Below are 19,789 nucleotides of genomic sequence, written 5' to 3' on the forward strand. Positions count from 1 at the left end.
ACTCGGAAATATTATTAGGAAACACAACATTAACTTTCATTGTTATGCAGATGATACTCAGCTCTATTTATCAGTTAAAGCCAATCAGGCCGACCAACTTGTTAAACTAGAGTCCTGCCTCAGGGACGTTAAGTCCTGGATGTCTATCAACTTCTTAATGCTCAACACATCCAAGACTGAGGTTCTAATCCTAGGTCCTAAAAAGCTCAGGGATTACTTTTCAGATAGTCTGATTACCTTAGATAATATTACTTTAACCTCTAACAGTGATATTAGGAACCTGGGTGTTATTTCTGATCAGGATCTGTCCTTTATGTCCCATGTTAAACATGTCTCCAGGACAGCCTTCTTCCATCTAAGGAATATTGCAAAAATGAGAAACTTCTTGTCCTTCAAAGATGCAGAACAAATGCTTCCTGCCTTTGTGACTTGAAGATGAGAAGATTGTAACTCCCTAATGTCAGGATGTCTAAACTCCTCTGTTAGGATCTTCCAGCTAGAGCAGAACGCTGCTGCAGGTTTACTAACCAGAACTGGAAGAAGAGAGCACATCTCCCCAGTCTTAGCATCCTTACACTGGCTTCACATCAAATCTAGAATAGAATTCAACATCCTTCTGATCACATCTAAAACTCTTCATCACCAGGCTCCGTCCTATATGGAGAAACTTCTAGAAGGGTCTCACCCTCCACGAGCCCTTGGCTCTGAGGATGCAGGACTGTTGGTAATCCCTAAAGTCCTTCAAAGTAAAAGAGGAGGCAGGAGTTTCAGCCATATGGCTCCTTTACTCTGGAATCAACTAGCAGCCTCGGTCCGAAGGGCCCACACCATTAGTTTATTTAAGAGGAGACTAAAAACATTCCTATTTGATAGAGCTTCTCATTAGGAATAAAATAGGAGCACTAAGTTGAGCTGCTCTAGGCCTAGACTGCTGAGGGGATTTCCTCTCTCCCGTTAAAGGGAGGAACTCTACATTTGGAGCTTCTGTTTCTTGTCTTTCTTTCTTTCTCTCTGTGTAACAACATTACTGGAGCCACCAGATCCTGACAGGAGGGGAGCAGGATCCAGGGGATCAGACCCAAGACTCCCAGAGTGGAGTTACCACGGTCCTACTACCCGACCCCCCCACAGCACCGGGACCCCCCCACAGCACCGGGACCCCCCCACAGCACCGGGACCCCCCCACAGCACCGGGACCCCACCGCAACGGCTTGGCCCTTAAACTCCAGACTGAGATTGGTTCATCATCAGACCAACGCTCATCATAGACTTTTCTTAGTATTTGTACTTCTCTGGCCTGTCTGCCTCTCTCTCTCTCCCTCTTCTATTCCTCTCTCTCTCTCTCTTCTATTCCTCTCTCTCTCCCTCTTCTATTCCTCTCTCTCCCTCTTCTGTTCCTCTCTCTCTCCCTCTTCTTTCCCTCTCTCTCTCCCTCTTCTATTCCTCTCTCTCTCTCTCTTCTATTCCTCTCTCTCTCCCTCTTCTATTCCTCTCTCTCCCTCTTCTGTTCCTCTCTCTCTCCCTCTTCTTTCCCTCTCTCTCTCCCTCTTCTATTCCTCTCTCTCTCCCTCTTCTATTCCTCTCTCTCCCTCTTCTGTTCCTCTCTCTCCCTGTCCTATCCCATGTACTTCTCCCCCCAACCGGTCAAGGTGGATGCCCCCCCCCCCCCCCCCTTCCAGAGTCTAGGCTCCGCCCCCTTTCTTCCTGAAGAGGGACTTCTTATGAACTGTTCTTCCTGAGAGGGAGTTTTTCCTGGTTTCCACTGTTGCTTGTTCCATCTGCTGCTCTGGAAGGTTTAGTTGGGTTCTGTTGTTCTCTATCATTGTAAGAGGTTCTGGAAGGTTTAGTTGGGTTCTGTTGTTCTCTATCATTGTAAGAGGTTCTGAGATGTTTGTTGATGTGATTTAGTGCTTTACAAATAAAATTGAATTGAATTGAATTGAATTGTTGTGACTTTGTCACATTTAGAGGATGTGGTTGTGACTTTGTCACTTTGTCACTTTTAGAGGATGTAGTTGTGACTTTGTCACTTTTAGAGGATGTGGTTGTGACTTTGTCACTTTTAGAGGATGTAGTTGTGACTTTGTCACATTTAGAGGATGTGGTTGTGACTTTGTCACTTTTAGAGGATGTAGTTGTGACTTTGTCACTTTGCCACTTTTAGAGAATGTAGTTGTGACTTTGTCACATTTAGAGGATGTAGTTGTGACTTTGTCACATTTAGAGGATGTGGTTGTGACTTTGTCACTTTTAGAGGATGTAGTTGTGACTTTGTCACTTTGCCACTTTTAGAGGATGTAGTTGTGACTTTGTCACATTTAGAGGATGTGGTTGTGACTTTGTCACTTTTAGAGGATGTAGTTGTGACTTTGTCACATTTAGAGGATGTGGTTGTGACTTTGTCACTTTTAGAGGATGTGGTTGTGACTTTGTCACTTTTAGAGGATGTAGTTGTGACTTTGTCACTTTTAGAGGATGTGGTTGTGACTTTGTCACTTTTAGAGGATGTGGTTGTGACTTTGTCACTTTGCCACTTTTAGAGAATGTAGTTGTGACTTTGTCACATTTAGAGGATGTAGTTGTGACTTTGTCACATTTAGAGGCTGTGGTTGTGACTTTGTCACTTTGCCACTTTTAGAGGATGTAGTTGTGACTTTGTCACATTTAGAGGATGTAGTTGTGACTTTGTCACATTTAGAGGATGTGGTTGTGACTTTGTCACTTTTAGAGGATGTAGTTGTGACTTTGTCACTTTGCCACTTTTAGAGGATGTAGTTGTGACTTTGTCACATTTAGAGGATGTGGTTGTGACTTTGTCACTTTTAGAGGATGTAGTTGTGACTTTGTCACATTTAGAGGATGTGGTTGTGACTTTGTCACTTTTAGAGGATGTGGTTGTGACTTTGTCACTTTTAGAGGATGTAGTTGTGACTTTGTCACTTTTAGAGGATGTAGTTGTGACTTTGTCACTTTTAGAGGATGTAGTTGTGACTTTGTCACTTTGTCACTTTTAGAGGATGTAGTTGTGACTGTCACATTTAGGGGATGTAGTTGTGACTTTGTGACTTTGTCACATTTAGAGGATGTAGTTGTGACTTTGTCACTTTTAGAGGATGTAGTTGTGACTTTGTCACATTTAGAGGATGTAGTTGTGACTTTGTCACATTTAGAGGATGTGGTTGTGACTTTGTCACTTTTAGAGGATGTGGTTGTGACTTTGTCACTTTTAGAGGCTGTGGTTGTGACTTTGTCACTTTGCCACTTTTAGAGGATGTAGTTGTGACTTTGTCACATTTAGAGGATGTAGTTGTGACTTTGTCACATTTAGAGGATGTGGTTGTGACTTTGTCACTTTTAGAGGATGTAGTTGTGACTTTGTCACTTTGCCACTTTTAGAGGATGTAGTTGTGACTTTGTCACATTTAGAGGATGTGGTTGTGACTTTGTCACTTTTAGAGGATGTAGTTGTGACTTTGTCACATTTAGAGGATGTGGTTGTGACTTTGTCACTTTTAGAGGATGTAGTTGTGACTTTGTCACTTTGTCACTTTTAGAGGATGTAGTTGTGACTTTGTCACTTTTAGAGGATGTAGTTGTGACTTTGTCACATTTAGGGGATGTAGTTGTGACTTTGTGACTTTGTCACATTTAGAGGATGTAGTTGTGACTTTGTCACTTTTAGAGGATGTAGTTGTGACTTTGTCACTTTTAGAGGATGTAGTTGTGACTTTGTCACTTTGTCACTTTTAGAGGATGTAGTTGTGACTTTGTCACATTTAGGGGATGTAGTTGTGACTTTGTGACTTTGTCACATTTAGAGGATGTAGTTGTGACTTTGTCACATTTAGAGGATGTAGTTGTGACTTTGTCACTTTTAGAGGATGTAGTTGTGACTTTGTCACATTTAGGTGATGTAGTTGTGACTTTGTGACTTTGTCACTTTTAGAGGATGTAGTTGTGACTTTGTCACATTTAGGGGATGTAGTTGTGACTTTGTGACTTTGCCACTTTTAGAGGATGTAGTTTCACATATCAAGCCCTCAGGTTCTCCCCCATCTCATCTTTTTAAAGGAACCTTCCACAGCACAGGGCAGCTCAGCCTCACTATTATTCACTGCAGCCTTTCGCCTGGTGTTCCTGTGCTTTTTAAACATGCAGTGGTGCAGCCCCTTCTTAAGGAACCAGGCCTTGACCAGGCTGTCTTGGATATTTTTAGGCCGTTTTTCAAGCTGCCTTTTATCTCAAGGATTGTAGAGAAGGTTTTCCAGGCACAGCTTAAGGCCTACCTAGAGGAGCACAACGTTCTAGAAGCTTCTCACTCTGGTTCTAAACTCCTGCACAGCACAGAGTCAGCATTGCTCAGGGTTTTTAATGATGGTGGTGATCATGTGGTTCTGGTTCTGCTGGACCTGACTGCTGCATTCGACACCTTGGACCATGACATCTTGATGTCCAGCTGCAGCACCTGGTGGACATCTGTGGTACTGCGCTGGCCTGGTTTAGGTCCTATCTGGCAGACAGAACCATGTGTTAGCCTTGCTGGTTCTGAATCCTCCTCTGCTCCTCTCACATAGGGGGTTCCACAGGGTTCCATTTTAGGGCCCCTGCTTTTCCCCCGGTACCTTCTCCCACTGGGTTCTGTGCTCTGGAGACACAGCATCTCTTTTCACTGCTCTGTGGACGACAGCCAGATTTATGTCCCACTTAATAAGAAAGATGTCTCCTCACCGTCTCCTCTCCTGTCCTGCCTTGAGGACATTAAAGCCTGGAGGGTTTTTAACGTTCTACGTTTTAATGAAAACAAGACTGAGGTGATGGTGTTGGGCCCAGTGGCTCCTGTGAACCCCCTCTTTTTGACCTGGGTCCCCTGGCTCCACATGTGAAGCCAGTGGTTCTGAACCTAGGTTTTAGAATGGACAGTGATTTTTAATTGGACTCTCAGATTAGGACAGTGGTTCAGTCCAGCTTCTTCCTCCTCAGAAGGTAAAGGTAAAGACCATTCTGGCCCAGCAGCACTTTGAAACAGTAATCCAGCTTTTATTCCGTCCCGGCTGGATTACTGGAACGCTCTTTATGTTGGAGTCGGCCAGTCGTCCCTCGCTCGTCTCCAGTTAGTCCAGAACGCTGCAGGACACCTTCTACCTGGAGCAGGTAAGACGGAGCACAGAACCCCGTTCTGGCGTCTCTCCACTGGCTGCCTGTGCAGTTTAGAATTCGTTTTAAGATTCTTTTATTTGTTTTTAAATCTCTGAATGGTCTTGCCCCGCCCTCCCTCTCTGAGCTGCTCCACCCCTACACCCCTGCTCGGTGCCTCCGGTCAGCTGATCAACTTCTTCTGGAGGTACCGAGGTCCAAACCAAAGCTCAGAGGGGACAGAGCCTTTTCTGTTGCAGCCCCTCTGTTGTAGAATGAGCTCCACTGTTTTAAAGTGCTGGATAAATCAATAAATCAATAAATCAATCCCTCAATCAATCAATCAATCAATAAATAAAGCTGACTTGACTTGACTCTGTAGTGCGGTGTTTACCAAACCCTCTGTAGAGGGTTGTTTACCAAACCCTCTGTAGTGCGGTGTCTACCAAACCCTCTGTAGAGCGGTGTTTACCAAACCCTCTGTAGAGGGGTGTTTACCAAACCCTCTGTAGTGCGGTGTTTACCAAACCCTCTGTAGAGGTTTGTTTACCAAACCCTCTGTAGTGCGGTGTTTACCAAACCCTCTGTAGAGGGTTGTTTACCAAACCCTCTGTAGTGCGGTGTCTACCAAACCCTCTGTAGAGCGGTGTCTACCAAACCCTCTGTAGTGCGGTGTTTACCAAACCCTCTGTAGTGCGGTGTTTACCAAACCCTCTGTAGGGCGGCGTTTACCAGACCCTCTGTAGAGCGGTGTTTACCAAACCCTCTGTAGGGCGGCGTTTACCAGACCCTCTGTAGAGCGGTGTTTACCAAACCCTCTGTAGGGCGGCGTTTACCAGACCCTCTGTAGAGCGGTGTTTACCAAACCCTCTGTAGGGCGGCGTTTACCAAACCCTCTGTAGGGCGGTGTTTACCAATCCCTCTGTAGGGCGGTGTCTACCAAACCCTCTGTAGAGCGGTGTTTACCAAACCCTGATTGAAACACATCAGAGATGTTAGGAGACTCCAGACATGAGGACAGTTACAATGAAACCACTTTGTCCATCAGTTTGTCCAAAAGGGACGTTTAGAACTGGTCCTGAAGTTCCTGAGGTCTGATTGGTCCAGATTGGGTTTTTAACTTTCGGTTCCACAATAGCGAGTCTGAACAGATTAGGGAACCTGCCTGAAGAGAGCGACAGATTAAAAATCCCAGTCCATGGTCCTGTTGTGTCAAAGGTATTCACAAAGAGCTTAGATGGCAGTGCGTCTTCAGAACTGGAGGACGGGTTCATTTTAGCCACCAGAGCAGAGACGTCTTCAAGACCCACAGGATTAAAAGAGGACCACAGTTGGGAGGAGGTTCAGGTGGAGATGGGCTACATAAAGAAAGGTGGGGTTTTAAGCTTTATGTCCCGGAGCTTGTTGATAAAAAAGTTCAAAAAGTCTTTGTTGTCTTCCTGACAGAGGACAGGGATAGTCATAGTAGCAGGGGACACTATGGAGTCCATAGTGTCAACCAGCACTTTAGGATTTCTTTTGTTGGATCAGTTGAGAGAAATACTTAGTTCTTGCCTCCTGGATTGTTTTGTTTAGGGAAGACACCAGATCCCTGAGATGTCCTCTATGGACTTCCAGCTTGGTAGAGTTCCAACAGGATCTTTTCAGATTCCTGATATTGTCATCAATCCAGGGGCAGGACAGATTTCGAGAGACATTATTGCATTTTAGCGGAGCCACCTGGTGGAGAATAGACCCACAATGTGAATTAAAATAGTGCATCAGGTCATTAACATCAGCACAGTGGTTCAAAGCACGAGGATGAAACCCAGCAGGACATGTCTCAGCTGCAGACTCTGTAATGATCCTCCTGTCTGTCCTTGTGGTCAAATTCATGTAATCAAATTTTTAAACGGTATGTAAAAGTAAGCTATATATATATATATATAAAGTAAGCTATATATATAAAGCTGAATCACACAATTATCATGGAGTTGGTTTACAACAAGAGTCAGACATTATATATATCTATATATATCTATATATATATATATATATATAATGTCTGACTCTTGTTGCAAACCAACTCCATGATAATTGTGTGATTCAGCTTTAATAGTGTACTCACGTGTACTCACGTCATTCCTCTATAGATGTAATGTGCTACAGGAACGATTGCCACCGGTCCAAGATGGCCGCCCTGTAAACACGCCGCTCCAGTGGGCGGCAGTAGTGGATGAGGCGTCTACTCTTTATTATGTCTGGGATTACACCCACTCTCTTTGACCCTGCAAGGTCTGCCTCCACCTGGTGGACGTTTGAGGTCATTACATCCATTCATCCTCGTCACTCGTCACTCGTCACTCGTCACTCGTCACTCGTCACTCGTCACACACACACACACACACACACACACACACACACACACACACACACACACACACACACACACACACACACACACACACACACACACACACACACACACACACTCTCTGTACATAGTGTTTCTGTTTAATAGATTAGATCTCCGTGTTAGATGTCGTTTGCTATTTGAATGTGTTGATTTATGAGATGATTTCAGAATTATTTATGAATTAATACATTTTATTAATAAACGCCTGTTAGCTGAATTGAACGATTCTTGGTGATTATTGTGTATTTATTGTTGACAATTCACTGGTTTGTAACAGTCTGTGCTCGGATCTCACACCTTCCCTTTCATTTAAGATTGTTATATTTTATGCAGAAATATTAACTAACTTAAATAAACTTTTTACAAACTAGACTGATATTTTGGTATTAGCTATTTCCAGTTTATCTGGTGGTGCCCCGATTTATTATTAATACATAAATAACAAATGTATTCATTAATAATTCCATCCATCCATCCATCTTCTCCCTCTTCTCTGTTTCCGGGTGGTGGGGGTGTCAGTCTGAGCACCGTCACCCAGATCACCTTGCACCCATTAAGAACCTTCCTGCAGGTGGAGAGCCCACAGGAAGGTGGCGCCCGGCGTGGGACAGGAACCCTCTACCTTGAGACTGAGAGTCTCATGCTCTACCTACTGAGCTGGCCGAGGGACCATTAATCATTTTTCATTAATGAATTATTTTTGATAATTTTCTAACTTTTAAGTAATTACTCAGTTACTTTAGATGTTAATGAGTAAATGACAGTTTATTTCCATTAATAATTAAAAATTTTCATAAATTATTTCCAGTGATTTATTACTTTCAGTAATCTATTACTTACAGTAATTTAACACTAATGACCAACCATATATCCCAACAATATGCAAAATGTTTTTTCATGTGACAAAAGGACTTTGCACAACGGGATTGGTTCATCACACAGATTTACTTCAGCATATACTCACTCAGTACAGGGCGGCCCACCCACCCAGGACCTGACACCAGCAGAGGAGCTGGCCATCCACTTAAATCAATGAAAACCTTCTGACACTATTCTGAAAACATTTTGAAAATGTTGTGAAAACCATCTGAAAACATTTGGAGAAACGATCTGAAAACGATCAGAAAAATTTGGAGAAATCTCTGAAACTTTTCTGAAAACATTTGGAAAACTATCTGAGAAGGATCTGAAATCGTTCTGAAAACGTTTGGAGAACGATATGAAAACGTTCTGAAAAAGCTCTAAAAATGATCTCAAAACGTTGGCCAAAGACTTTGTAGACGATCTGCAAACATTTGTTGAACGATCTGAAATATGAAAATATGAAAATGTTCTGAAAATGATCTGTAACATTTTGAAAACGATCTGGAAATAATCTGAAAACGATCTGAACACGATCTGAAAACATTCTGAAAAAATTTGGAGAACTATGTAAATATTTTCTGAAAATGATCTGAAAGGAGTTGGGAAATGCTTTGTAAACGATCTGAAAATATTTGTAGAATGATATGAAAAGGTTCTCAAAGTGATCTGAAAACAGTCTGAAAATGTTTGGAGAACAATCTCAAACGTTATGAAAAAGTTTGGAAACCATCTGAAAATGTTTATCAAACACACTGAAAACATTCGGACAACATTCTGAAACCATCTCAAAATGTTTGTGTGTGAAGAAACCAACAAACAAACATCGGCTGTTCTGTTGGTAAATGTTCCTGAGATAGAGGATGTTTAAGATAGTAAATTCAAAATTAAATCAATGAATAAACACATATTCAAATTAAAGTAAAAATGAATATACATGAAGAAATAAAATGAACTTTTTAATAAAATAAATACTATTAATAAATAAATACATATATCTAATAATATGTAATGTTAAGAATTGATGAAACTTAAATGATAAAGGTGTAACACTGTAAACATATTCCATTTCTAGAATCAGACATTATTGTAGTGCTTTAGTTGCTTCAGATTTTGTGTGTTTGTTTTCTGAAGAGCAACAAACAATGGTGCACAGTGTATAGTTATATTTTGAAGAATTAGACCAATTCATAGAAAAACACAAGCTGTTATCAGAGAGTCAGTACGGATAATACATACCTAACTAGTCACCATCATCAGCTTTAACTGAACTCATTGAAGAAATGAGGAATTCTATAGACAATAAAAAAAAATCACAGCTGGAGAAAAGAAAGCATTATTGGTATATTAATCAACAAAGTGGCTGAATATGGAATCAGGGGATTGGTTCTGAAGTGGGTGAGAAGCTATTTATAGAACAGGAAACAGTTTGTTGTTCTGAATGTCTGGATATGGTGTGTGGCGTCCCACAGGGCTCAGTGTTGGGACCTAAACTATTTACAATGTACATCAATGATATATGGAAAGTAAGCACACTCCTGAAATGTGTATTATTTGCAGATGATACAAATATCTTACGTACTGGTGAGGATTTTCAGCAACTTGTAGAGATAATCGCTTCAGATCTAAATAAGATTAAATTATGGTTTAACAAAAATAAATTATCATTAAATTTGTGTTAAACAAAAATTATGATCTTTGTTAAATGTCAAATAATCAAACTGCTAAATGTAAGAATAGAGGGTGTAGATCTAGAGAGGGCGGATCAGAACACATTTTTAGGTGTAATTATTGAGGACAATATTTTGTGTAAAGCTCAAATAAAACATAACACATGTCCAAAACAAAGGATCCAGAAGTCTGGCCGCCATGGCCAAAGCTGGAGATCTACTGGACCATGAATCACTCTTCATTCTTTAGAATTCACTGTGTTGCCTTATTTAACTTCCTGTGTGGAGCTCCGGGGAAACTCATATACAAGTTCAATCCAGAAAATCTGGGTTTTACAGAAAAGAGCAATAAGTTAAGGTTGACTTGTGTGAACACACTAATTCACTATTTCTACAACCAAGAACGTTAAAATTCATGGTCCTGGTAGAAATCTAAACTATTCGAGTTTTGTACAAAGCAGAGAATCAGTTATTAGCAGGAAACATCCAGGAAATGTTCAGGGACACAGTGAGAGAGTCTGAGGTGAGAAGAAAGTTCAATTTCAAGAGCGTACGACTCTAAAAAGCTTCTGTGTGACTATCTGTGGAGTAAAGAGGTGGAACAGGTTAAGTACTCAGAGAAAACTATCATCAAATATAAGTCAGTTTAAAAAAGATATAAGGGATTTGTAGAAGCTTAGTCCAATACTAAGCTTTGTTGTTAGTTTAACTCCCAGGAGTGACCTGGACGACGCGCTGTTTCGTGTCTTTCTTGCTTTCTGCGTTGCATTTATTTACGAAGCACCATGTGCAAAGAAATCACTGTCCAACAAGTTGTTACCGACCATACATTCAGATCCGCCACAGCAGGTCCTTCCTTACTGCAGGCCGCTTCAGCTTCCGGGGTCAAACAACAAAATCCTGTCTGTTCACAAACGTCATACTCTTATAGGCTGCGTTAAGCAACCCAACAGCGACACCTAGTGACGTGAATACCACAGTTCATCCCAAACACAAATAATGGCTCTTACAGGATTGATACTTGACAAGTACAGAAGTTTACCTTAGTGATGGTCTGCTTGTTTACTAGAGAATACTGCATTAAGTACCACAGTTTATCACAATCTTCTGGACAACTGTTGGTGTTAAATGAAATGATGAGGGACCTTTGTCACAGAGTGATGGAGGGGAGGAGTTAATAGCTGTTTTACTTCGTCCTGCTCCTTTTCTCATACAAATGTGCATCAAGTGGGATGTGTTGTTTCATTGTTTTGTTTTTTGTTTTACCAATTTGAATTTAAATGTTTCTCTTTTTCTTTCTATCTTTTTATTATATATTGGTATGTTCGAAATAAAGTTTCATTCATTCGTTCATCATTGTTGACGTAAGTCCGTGGCTCTTACGTGGTGACGTAAAATAGCTCTAACCTGGAAGTAGTTCTCCGTGAGTGTGACGTCAGAGGGTGCCCTCAGAAATGGCGGAGTCGGAGGAGGAGGTGGACGTCCTGGTCCAGAGAGTGGTCAAAGACATCACCAATGCCTTCAAGAAGAACCCCAACATGTAAGTAGAGCCGGGGGCGACCGGGGCGGACGTCCCGCCGCCGTGTCTCGGGCTCCCGCCCCGGTGAGAGCGGACTGTCCTGCGGCAGGCTAAGCCGGGCTCACCGCTGCGACTATCAGGGTGGCTGTCTGAACCGGGACAGAGCGGGACAGGGGGGCTGTCTGAACCGGGACAGAGCGGGACAGGGGGGCTGTCTGAACCGGGACAGGGCGGCTGTCTAAACCGGGAAAGAGCGGGACGAATGAGCTAGAAGAATGTTACGCTGGCTGGATGAACTCTTGCCTTACACTGGCTGGATGAATGTTACACTGGCTGGATGAATGTTACGTTACACTGGCTGGATGAATGTTACACTGGCTGGATGAATGTTACGTCACGCTGGCTGGATGAATGTTACGCTGGCTGGATGAATGTTACGTTACTCTGGCTGGATGAATGTTACGCTGGCTGGATGAATGTTACGTCACGCTGGCTGGATGAATGTTACGCTGGCTGGATGAATGTTACGCTGACTGGATGAATGTTACGCTGGCTGAATGAACGTTATGTTACACTGGCTGGATGAATGTTACACTGGCTGGATGAATGTTACGCTGGCTGGATGAATGTTACGCTGACTGGATGAATGTTACGCTGGCTGAATGAATGTTACGTTACGCTGGCTGAATGAATGTTACACCGGCTGGATAAATGTTAAAATGGCTGGAAGAATGTTACGCTGGCTGGATGAACTCTTGCCTTACACTGGCTGGATGAATGTTACGTTACACTGGCTGGATGAATGTTACACTGGCTGGATGAATGTTACGTTACGCTGGCTGGATGAATATTAAAGTCGCTGGATGAATGTTACACCGTCTGGATAAATGTTGCCCTGGCTGGATGAATGTTGCACTGGCTGGAAGAATGTTACGCCGGCTGGATGAATGTTACATTACGCTGGTTGGATGAATGTTACACTCGCTGAATGAATGTTTCGCTGGCTTGATGAATGTTACATTGGCTGGATAAATGTAACGCTGGCTGGAAGAATGTTACGTTACGCTGGCTGGATGAACGTTGCATTACACTGGCTGGGTGAATGTTACACTGGCTGGATGAATGTTCCATTACGCTGGCTGGATGAATGTTACACCGGCTGGATAAATGTTAAAATGGCTGGAAGAATGTTACATTGGCTGGATAAATGTTACACTGGCTGGAAGAATGTTACGCTCGCTGGAGGAATGTTACGCTTGCTTGATGAATGTTACGCTCGCTGGAGGAATGTTACGCTCGCTGGAAGAATGTTGCACTGGCTGGATGAATGTTACGTTACGCTGGCTGGATGAATGTTTTGTTGGCTAGAAGAATGTTACACTGGCTGGATGAATGTTACACTGGCTGGAAGAATGTTGCGCTGGCTGGGTGAATGTTATACTGGCTGGATGAATGTTATGTTACACTGGCTGGATGAATGTTACGTTACGCTGGTTGGATGAATGTTACGCTGGGTGGATGAATGCTACACTGGCAGGATGAATGTTACGTTACGCTGGCTGGATGAATGTTACGTTACACTGGCTGTAACAATGTTTTGTTGGCTAGAAGAATGTTACACTGGCTGGATAAATGTTAAAATGGCTGGAAGAATGTTACATTGGCTAAATAAATGTTACACTGGCTGGAAGAATGTTACGCTCGCTGGAGGAATGTTACGCTTGCTTGATGAATGTTACGCTCGCTGGAGGAATGTTGCACTGGCAGGATGAATGTTACGTTACACTGGCTGTAAGAATGTTTTGTTGGCTAGAAGAATGTTACACTGGCTGGATAAACGTTACACTGGCTGGAAGAATGTTACGCTGGCTGGATGAATGTTACACTGGCTGGATGAATGTTACGCTGGCTGGATAAATGTTACAATGGTTGGAAGAATGTTATGTTGGCTGGATGAATGTTGCACTGGCTGCATAAATGTTACACTGGCTGGATGAATGTTACGCTGGCTGGATGAACTCTTGCCTTACACTGGCTGGGTGAATGTTACGTCACGCTGGCTGGATGAATGTTACGCTGGCTGGATGAATGTTACGCTGGCTGGATGAATGTTACGTCACGCTGGCTGGATGAATGTTACGTCACGCTGGCTGGATGAATGTTACGCTGGCTGGATGAATGTTACGCTGACTGGATGAATGTTACGCTGGCTGGATGAATGTTATGTTACGCTGGCAGGATGAATGTTATGTTACAATGGCTAGATGAATGTTACGCGGGCTGGATGAATGTTACGTTACACTGGCTGGATGAATGTTACGTTACGCTGGCTGGATGAATGTTACGCTGGATGAATGTTACGCTGGATGAATGTTACGCTGGCTGGATGAATGTTACACTGGCTGGATGAATGTCACGCTGGCTGGATGAATGTTACGTTACACTGGCTGGATGAATGTTACGTCACGCTGGCTGGATGAATGTCACGCTGACTGGATGAATGTTTCGCTGGCTGGATGAATGTTAAGCTGGCTGGATGAATGTTATGTTACACTGGCTGGATGAATGTTACGCTGGCTGGATCAATGATACGTTACACTGGCTGGATGAATGTTACGTTACGCTGGCTGGATGAATGTTACACTGGCTGGATGAATGTTACGTCACGCTGGCTGGATGAATGTTACGCTGGCTGGATGAATGTTAAGCTGGCTGGATGAATGTTATGTTACGCTGGCTGGATGAATGTTATGCTGGCTGGATGAATGTTACGTTACACTGGCTGGATGAATGTTACGCTGGCTGGATGAATGTTACGTTACTCTGGCTGGATGAATGTTACGCTGGCTGGATGAATGTTACGTTACACTGGCTGGATGAATGTTACGTCACGCTGGCTGGATGAATGTTACGCTGGCTGGATGAATGTTACGCTGGCTGAATGAACGTTATGTTACACTGGCTGGATGAATGTTACGCTGGCTGGATGAATGTTACGCTGACTGGATGAATGTTACGCTGGCTGAATGAATGTTACGTTACGCTGGCTGAATGAATGTTACGTTACACTGGCTGGATGAATGTTACGTTACGCTGGCTGGATGAATATTAAAGTCGCTGGATGAATGTTACACCGTCTGGATAAATGTTGCCCTGGCTGGATGAATGTTGCACTGGCTGGAAGAATGTTACGCCGGCTGGATGAATGTTACATTACGCTGGTTGGATGAATGTTACACTCGCTGAATGAATGTTTCGCTGGCTTGATGAATGTTACATTGGCTGGATAAATGTAACGCTGGCTGGAAGAATGTTACGTTACGCTGGCTGGATGAACGTTGCATTACACTGGCTGGGTGAATGTTACACTGGCTGGATGAATGTTCCATTACGCTGGCTGGATGAATGTTACACCGGCTGGATAAATGTTAAAATGGCTGGAAGAATGTTACATTGGCTGGATAAATGTTACACTGGCTGGAAGAATGTTACGCTCGCTGGAGGAATGTTACGCTCGCTGGAAGAATGTTGCACTGGCTGGATGAATGTTACGTTACGCTGGCTGGATGAATGTTTTGTTGGCTAGAAGAATGTTACACTGGCTGGATGAATGTTACACTGGCTGGAAGAATGTTGCGCTGGCTGGGTGAATGTTATACTGGCTGGATGAATGTTACGTTACGCTGGCTGGATGAATGTTACACTGGCTGGATGAATGTTACGTTACGCTGGTTGGATGAATGTTACGCTGGGTGGATGAATGCTACACTGGCAGGATGAATGTTACGTTACGCTGGCTGGATGAATGTTACGTTACACTGGCTGTAAGAATGTTTTGTTGGCTAGAAGAATGTTACACTGGCTGGATAAATGTTAAAATGGCTGGAAGAATGTTACATTGGCTAAATAAATGTTACACTGGCTGGAAGAATGTTACGCTCGCTGGAGGAATGTTGCACTGGCAGGATGAATGTTACGTTACACTGGCTGTAAGAATGTTTTGTTGGCTAGAAGAATGTTACACTGGCTGGATAAATGTTACACTGGCTGGAAGAATGTTACGCTGGCTGGATGAATGTTACACTGGCTGGATGAATGTTACGCTGGCTGGATAAATGTTACAATGGTTGGAAGAATGTTATGTTGGCTGGATGAATGTTGCACTGGCTGCATAAATGTTACACTGGCTGGATGAATGTTACGCTGGCTGGATGAACTCTTGCCTTACACTGGCTGGGTGAATGTTACGTCACGCTGGCTGGATGAATGTTACGCTGGCTGGATGAATGTTACGCTGGCTGGATGAATGTTACGTCACGCTGGCTGGATGAATGTTACGCTGACTGGATGAATGTTACGCTGGCTGGATGAATGTTATGTTACGCTGGCTGGATGAATGTTATGTTACGCTGGCTGGATGAATGTTATGTTACAATGGCTGGATGAATGTTACGCGGGCTGGATGAATGTTACGTTACACTGGCTGGATGAATGTTACGTTACGCTGGCTGGATGAATGTTACGCTGGATGAATGTTACGCTGGATGAACGTTACGCTGGCTGGATGAATGTTACACTGGCTGGATGAATGTCACGCTGGCTGGATGAATGTTACGTTACACTGGCTGGATGAATGTTACGTCACGCTGGCTGGATGAATGTCACGCTGACTGGATGAATGTTACGCTGGCTGGATGAATGTTAAGCTGGCTGGATGAATGTTATGTTACACTGGCTGGATGAATGTTACGCTGGCTGGATCAATGATACGTTACACTGGCTGGATGAATGTTACGTTACGCTGGCTGGATGAATGTTACACTGGCTGGATGAATGTTACGCTGGCTGGATGAATGTTACGTTACACTGGCTGGATGAATGTTACGTCACGCTGGCTGGATGAATGTTACGCTAGCTGGATCAATGTTACGTTACACTGGCTGGATGAATGTTACGTCACGCTGGCTGGATGAATGTTACGTTACTCTGGCTGGATGAATGTTACACTGGCTGGATGAATGTTACGCTGGCTGGATGAATGTTACGTTACACTGGCTGGATGAATGTTACGTCACGCTGACTGGATGAATGTTACGCTGGCTGGATGAATGTTACGCTGACTGGATGAATGTTATGCTGGCTGGATGAATGTTACGCTGGCTGGATGAATGTAATGTTACGCTGGCTGGATGAATGTTACGTTACACTGGCTGGATGAATGTTACGCTGGCTGGATGAATGTTACACTTGCTGGATGAATGTTACACTGGCTGGATGAATGTTACGCTGGCTTGATGAATGTTACGTTACGCTGGCTTGATGAATGTTACGTTACACTGGCTGGATGAATGTTACGTCACGCTGGCTGGATGAATGTTACGCTGGCTGGATGAATGTTAAGCTGGCTGGATGAATGTTATGTTACACTGGCTGGATGAATGTTACGCTGGCTGGATGAATGTTACGTTACGCTGGCTGGATGAATGTTACACTGGCTGGATGAATGTTACGTTACGCTGGCTGGATGAATGTTACGCTGGCTGGATGAATGTTACGCTGGCTGGATGAATGTTACACTGGCTGGATGAATGTTACGCTGGCTGGATGAATGTTACGTTACACTGGCTGGATGAATGTTACGTCACGCTGGCTGGATGAATGTTACGCTGACTGGATGAATGTTACGCTGGCTGGATGAATGTTACGCTGGCTGGATGAATGTTACACTTGCTGGATGAATGTTACGCCGGCTGGATGAATGTTACGTTACGCTGGCTGGATCAATGTTACGTTACACTGGCTGGATGAATGTTACGTTACACTGGCTGGATGAATGTTACGTTACGCTGGCTGGATGAATGTTACGCTGGCTGGATGAATATTACAGTCCCTGGATGAATGTTACACCGTCTGGATAAATGTTGCCCTGGCTGGAAGAATGTTACGCTTGCTGGATGAATGTTGCACTGGCTGGAAGAATGTTACGCTGGCTGGATGAATGTTACATTACGCTGGCTGGATGAATGTTACATTGGCTGGATAAATGTTACGCTGGCTGGAAGAATGTTACGTTACGCTGGCTGGATTAACGTTGCATTACACTGGCTGGGTGAATGTCACACTGGCTGGATGAACGTTGCATTGCACTGGCTCGGTGAATGTTACACTGGCTGGATGAATGTTCCATTACGCTGGCTGGATGAATGTTCCATTACGCTGGCAAGATGAATGTTACACCGGCTTGATAAATGTTAAAATGGCTGGAAGAATGTTACATTGGCTGGATAAATGTTACACTGGCTGGAAGAATGTTACGCTCGCTGGATAAATGTTACGCTTGCTGGATGAATGTTACGCTTGCTAAAGTAATGTTACGCTCGCTGGAAGAATGTTACTCTCGCTGGAAGAATGTTTCTTTCGCTGGAAGAATGTTACGCTTGCTGGAGGAATGTTACACTCGCTGGAGGAATGTTACGCTCGCTGGAAGAATGTTGCACTGGCAGGATGAATGTTACGTTACGCTGGCTGGAAGAATGTTACGCTGGCTGGATGAATGTTTTGTTGGCTAGAAGAATGTTACACTGGCTGGATGAATGTTACACTGGCTGGAAGAATGTTACACTGGCTGGGTGAATGTTATACTGGCTGGATGAATGTTACGTTACGCTGGCTGGATGAATGTTACACTGGCTGGATGAATGTTACGTTATGCTGGTTGGATGAATGTTACGTTACGCTGGCTGGATGAATGTTACACTGGCTGGATGAATGTTACGTTACGCTGGTTGGATGAATGTTACGCTTGGTGGATGAATGCTACACTGGCAGGATGAATGTTACGTTACCCTGGCTGGTTTGAATGTTACGTTACACTGGCTGTAAGAATGTTTTGTTGGCTAGAAGAATGTCACACTGGCTGGATAAATGTTACACTGGCTGGAAGAATGTTACGCTGGCTGGATGAACGATACACTGGCTGGATGAATGTTACACTGGCTGGATAAATGTTACAATGGCTGGAAGAATGTTACGCTGGCTGGGTGAATGTTACACTGGCTGGATGAATGTTACGCTGGCTGGATGAACGATACACTGGCTGGATGAATGTTACGCTGGCTGGATAAATGTTACACTGGCTGGATGAATGTTACGCTGGCTGGATAAATGTTACAATGGCTGGAAGAATGTTACGCTGGCTGGGTGAATGTTACACTGGCTGGATGAATGTTACGCTGGCTGGATGAATGATACACTGGCTGGATGAATGTTACACTGGCTGGATAAATGTTACACTGGCTGGATGAATGTTACGCTGGCTGGATGAACGATACACTGGCTGGATGAATGTTGCACTGGCTGCATACATGTTACACTGGCTGGATAAATGTTACACTGGCTGGATGAATGTTACACTGGCTGGTTGAATGTTACGCTGGCTGGGTGAATGTTACACTGGCTGGGTGAATGTTTCACTGGCTGGATGAATGTTACGCTGGCTGGATGAATGTTACGCTGGCTGGATGAATTTTATGTTACACTGGCTCGATGAATGTTATGTTACACTGGCTGGATGAATGTTATGTTACACTGGCTGGATGAATGTTACACTGGCTGGGTGAATGTTATACTGGCTGGATGAATGTTACGTTACGCTGGCTGGATGAATGTTACACTGGCTGGATGAATGTTACGTTACGCTGGTTGGATGAATGTTACGTTACGCTGGCTGGATGAATGTTACACTGGCTGGATGAATGTTACGTTACGCTGGTTGGATGAATGTTACGCTTGTTGGATGAATGCTACACTGGCAGGATGAATGTTACGTTACCCTGGCTGGATGAATGTTACGTTACACTGGCTGTAAGAATGTTTTGTTGGCTAGAAGAATGTTACACTGGCTGGATAAATGTTACACTGGCTGGAAGAATGTTACGCTGGCTGGATGAATGTTACACTGGCTGGATGAATGTTACACTGGCTGGATGAATGTTACGCTGGCTGGATGAATGTTACGTTACACTGGCTGGATGAATGTTACGTCACGCTGGCTGGATGAATGTTACGCTGGCTGGATGAATGTTACGCTGGCTGGATGAATGTTATGTTACACTGGCTGGATGAATGTTACGTTACACTGGCTGGATGAATGTTACGTTACTCTGGCTGGATGAATGTTACGTTACGCTGGCTGGAAGAATGTTACGCTGG

At 43.6% G+C, this 19,789-nt stretch overlaps 1 protein-coding gene across 1 annotated transcript in view; it reads left to right on the forward strand.

Annotated features, from left to right (window-relative positions):
• The first annotated feature begins 11,475 nt into the window (after positions 1–11,475).
• ptar1 (protein prenyltransferase alpha subunit repeat containing 1) overlaps positions 11,476–19,789 on the forward strand; it is a 34,425-nt gene continuing 26,111 nt past the window's right edge. Inside the window, exon 1 of the mRNA XM_080468350.1 lies at positions 11,476–11,599. Coding sequence (XP_080324476.1) covers positions 11,514–11,599 — 86 coding nt within the window. The 5' untranslated portion in view covers positions 11,476–11,513. The remainder of the gene's footprint in view (positions 11,600–19,789) is intronic.

Source organism: Lipophrys pholis (genome assembly GCF_963383615.2).
Source record: "Lipophrys pholis genome assembly, chromosome: 7".
Taxonomy (NCBI): domain Eukaryota; kingdom Metazoa; phylum Chordata; class Actinopteri; order Blenniiformes; family Blenniidae; genus Lipophrys; species Lipophrys pholis.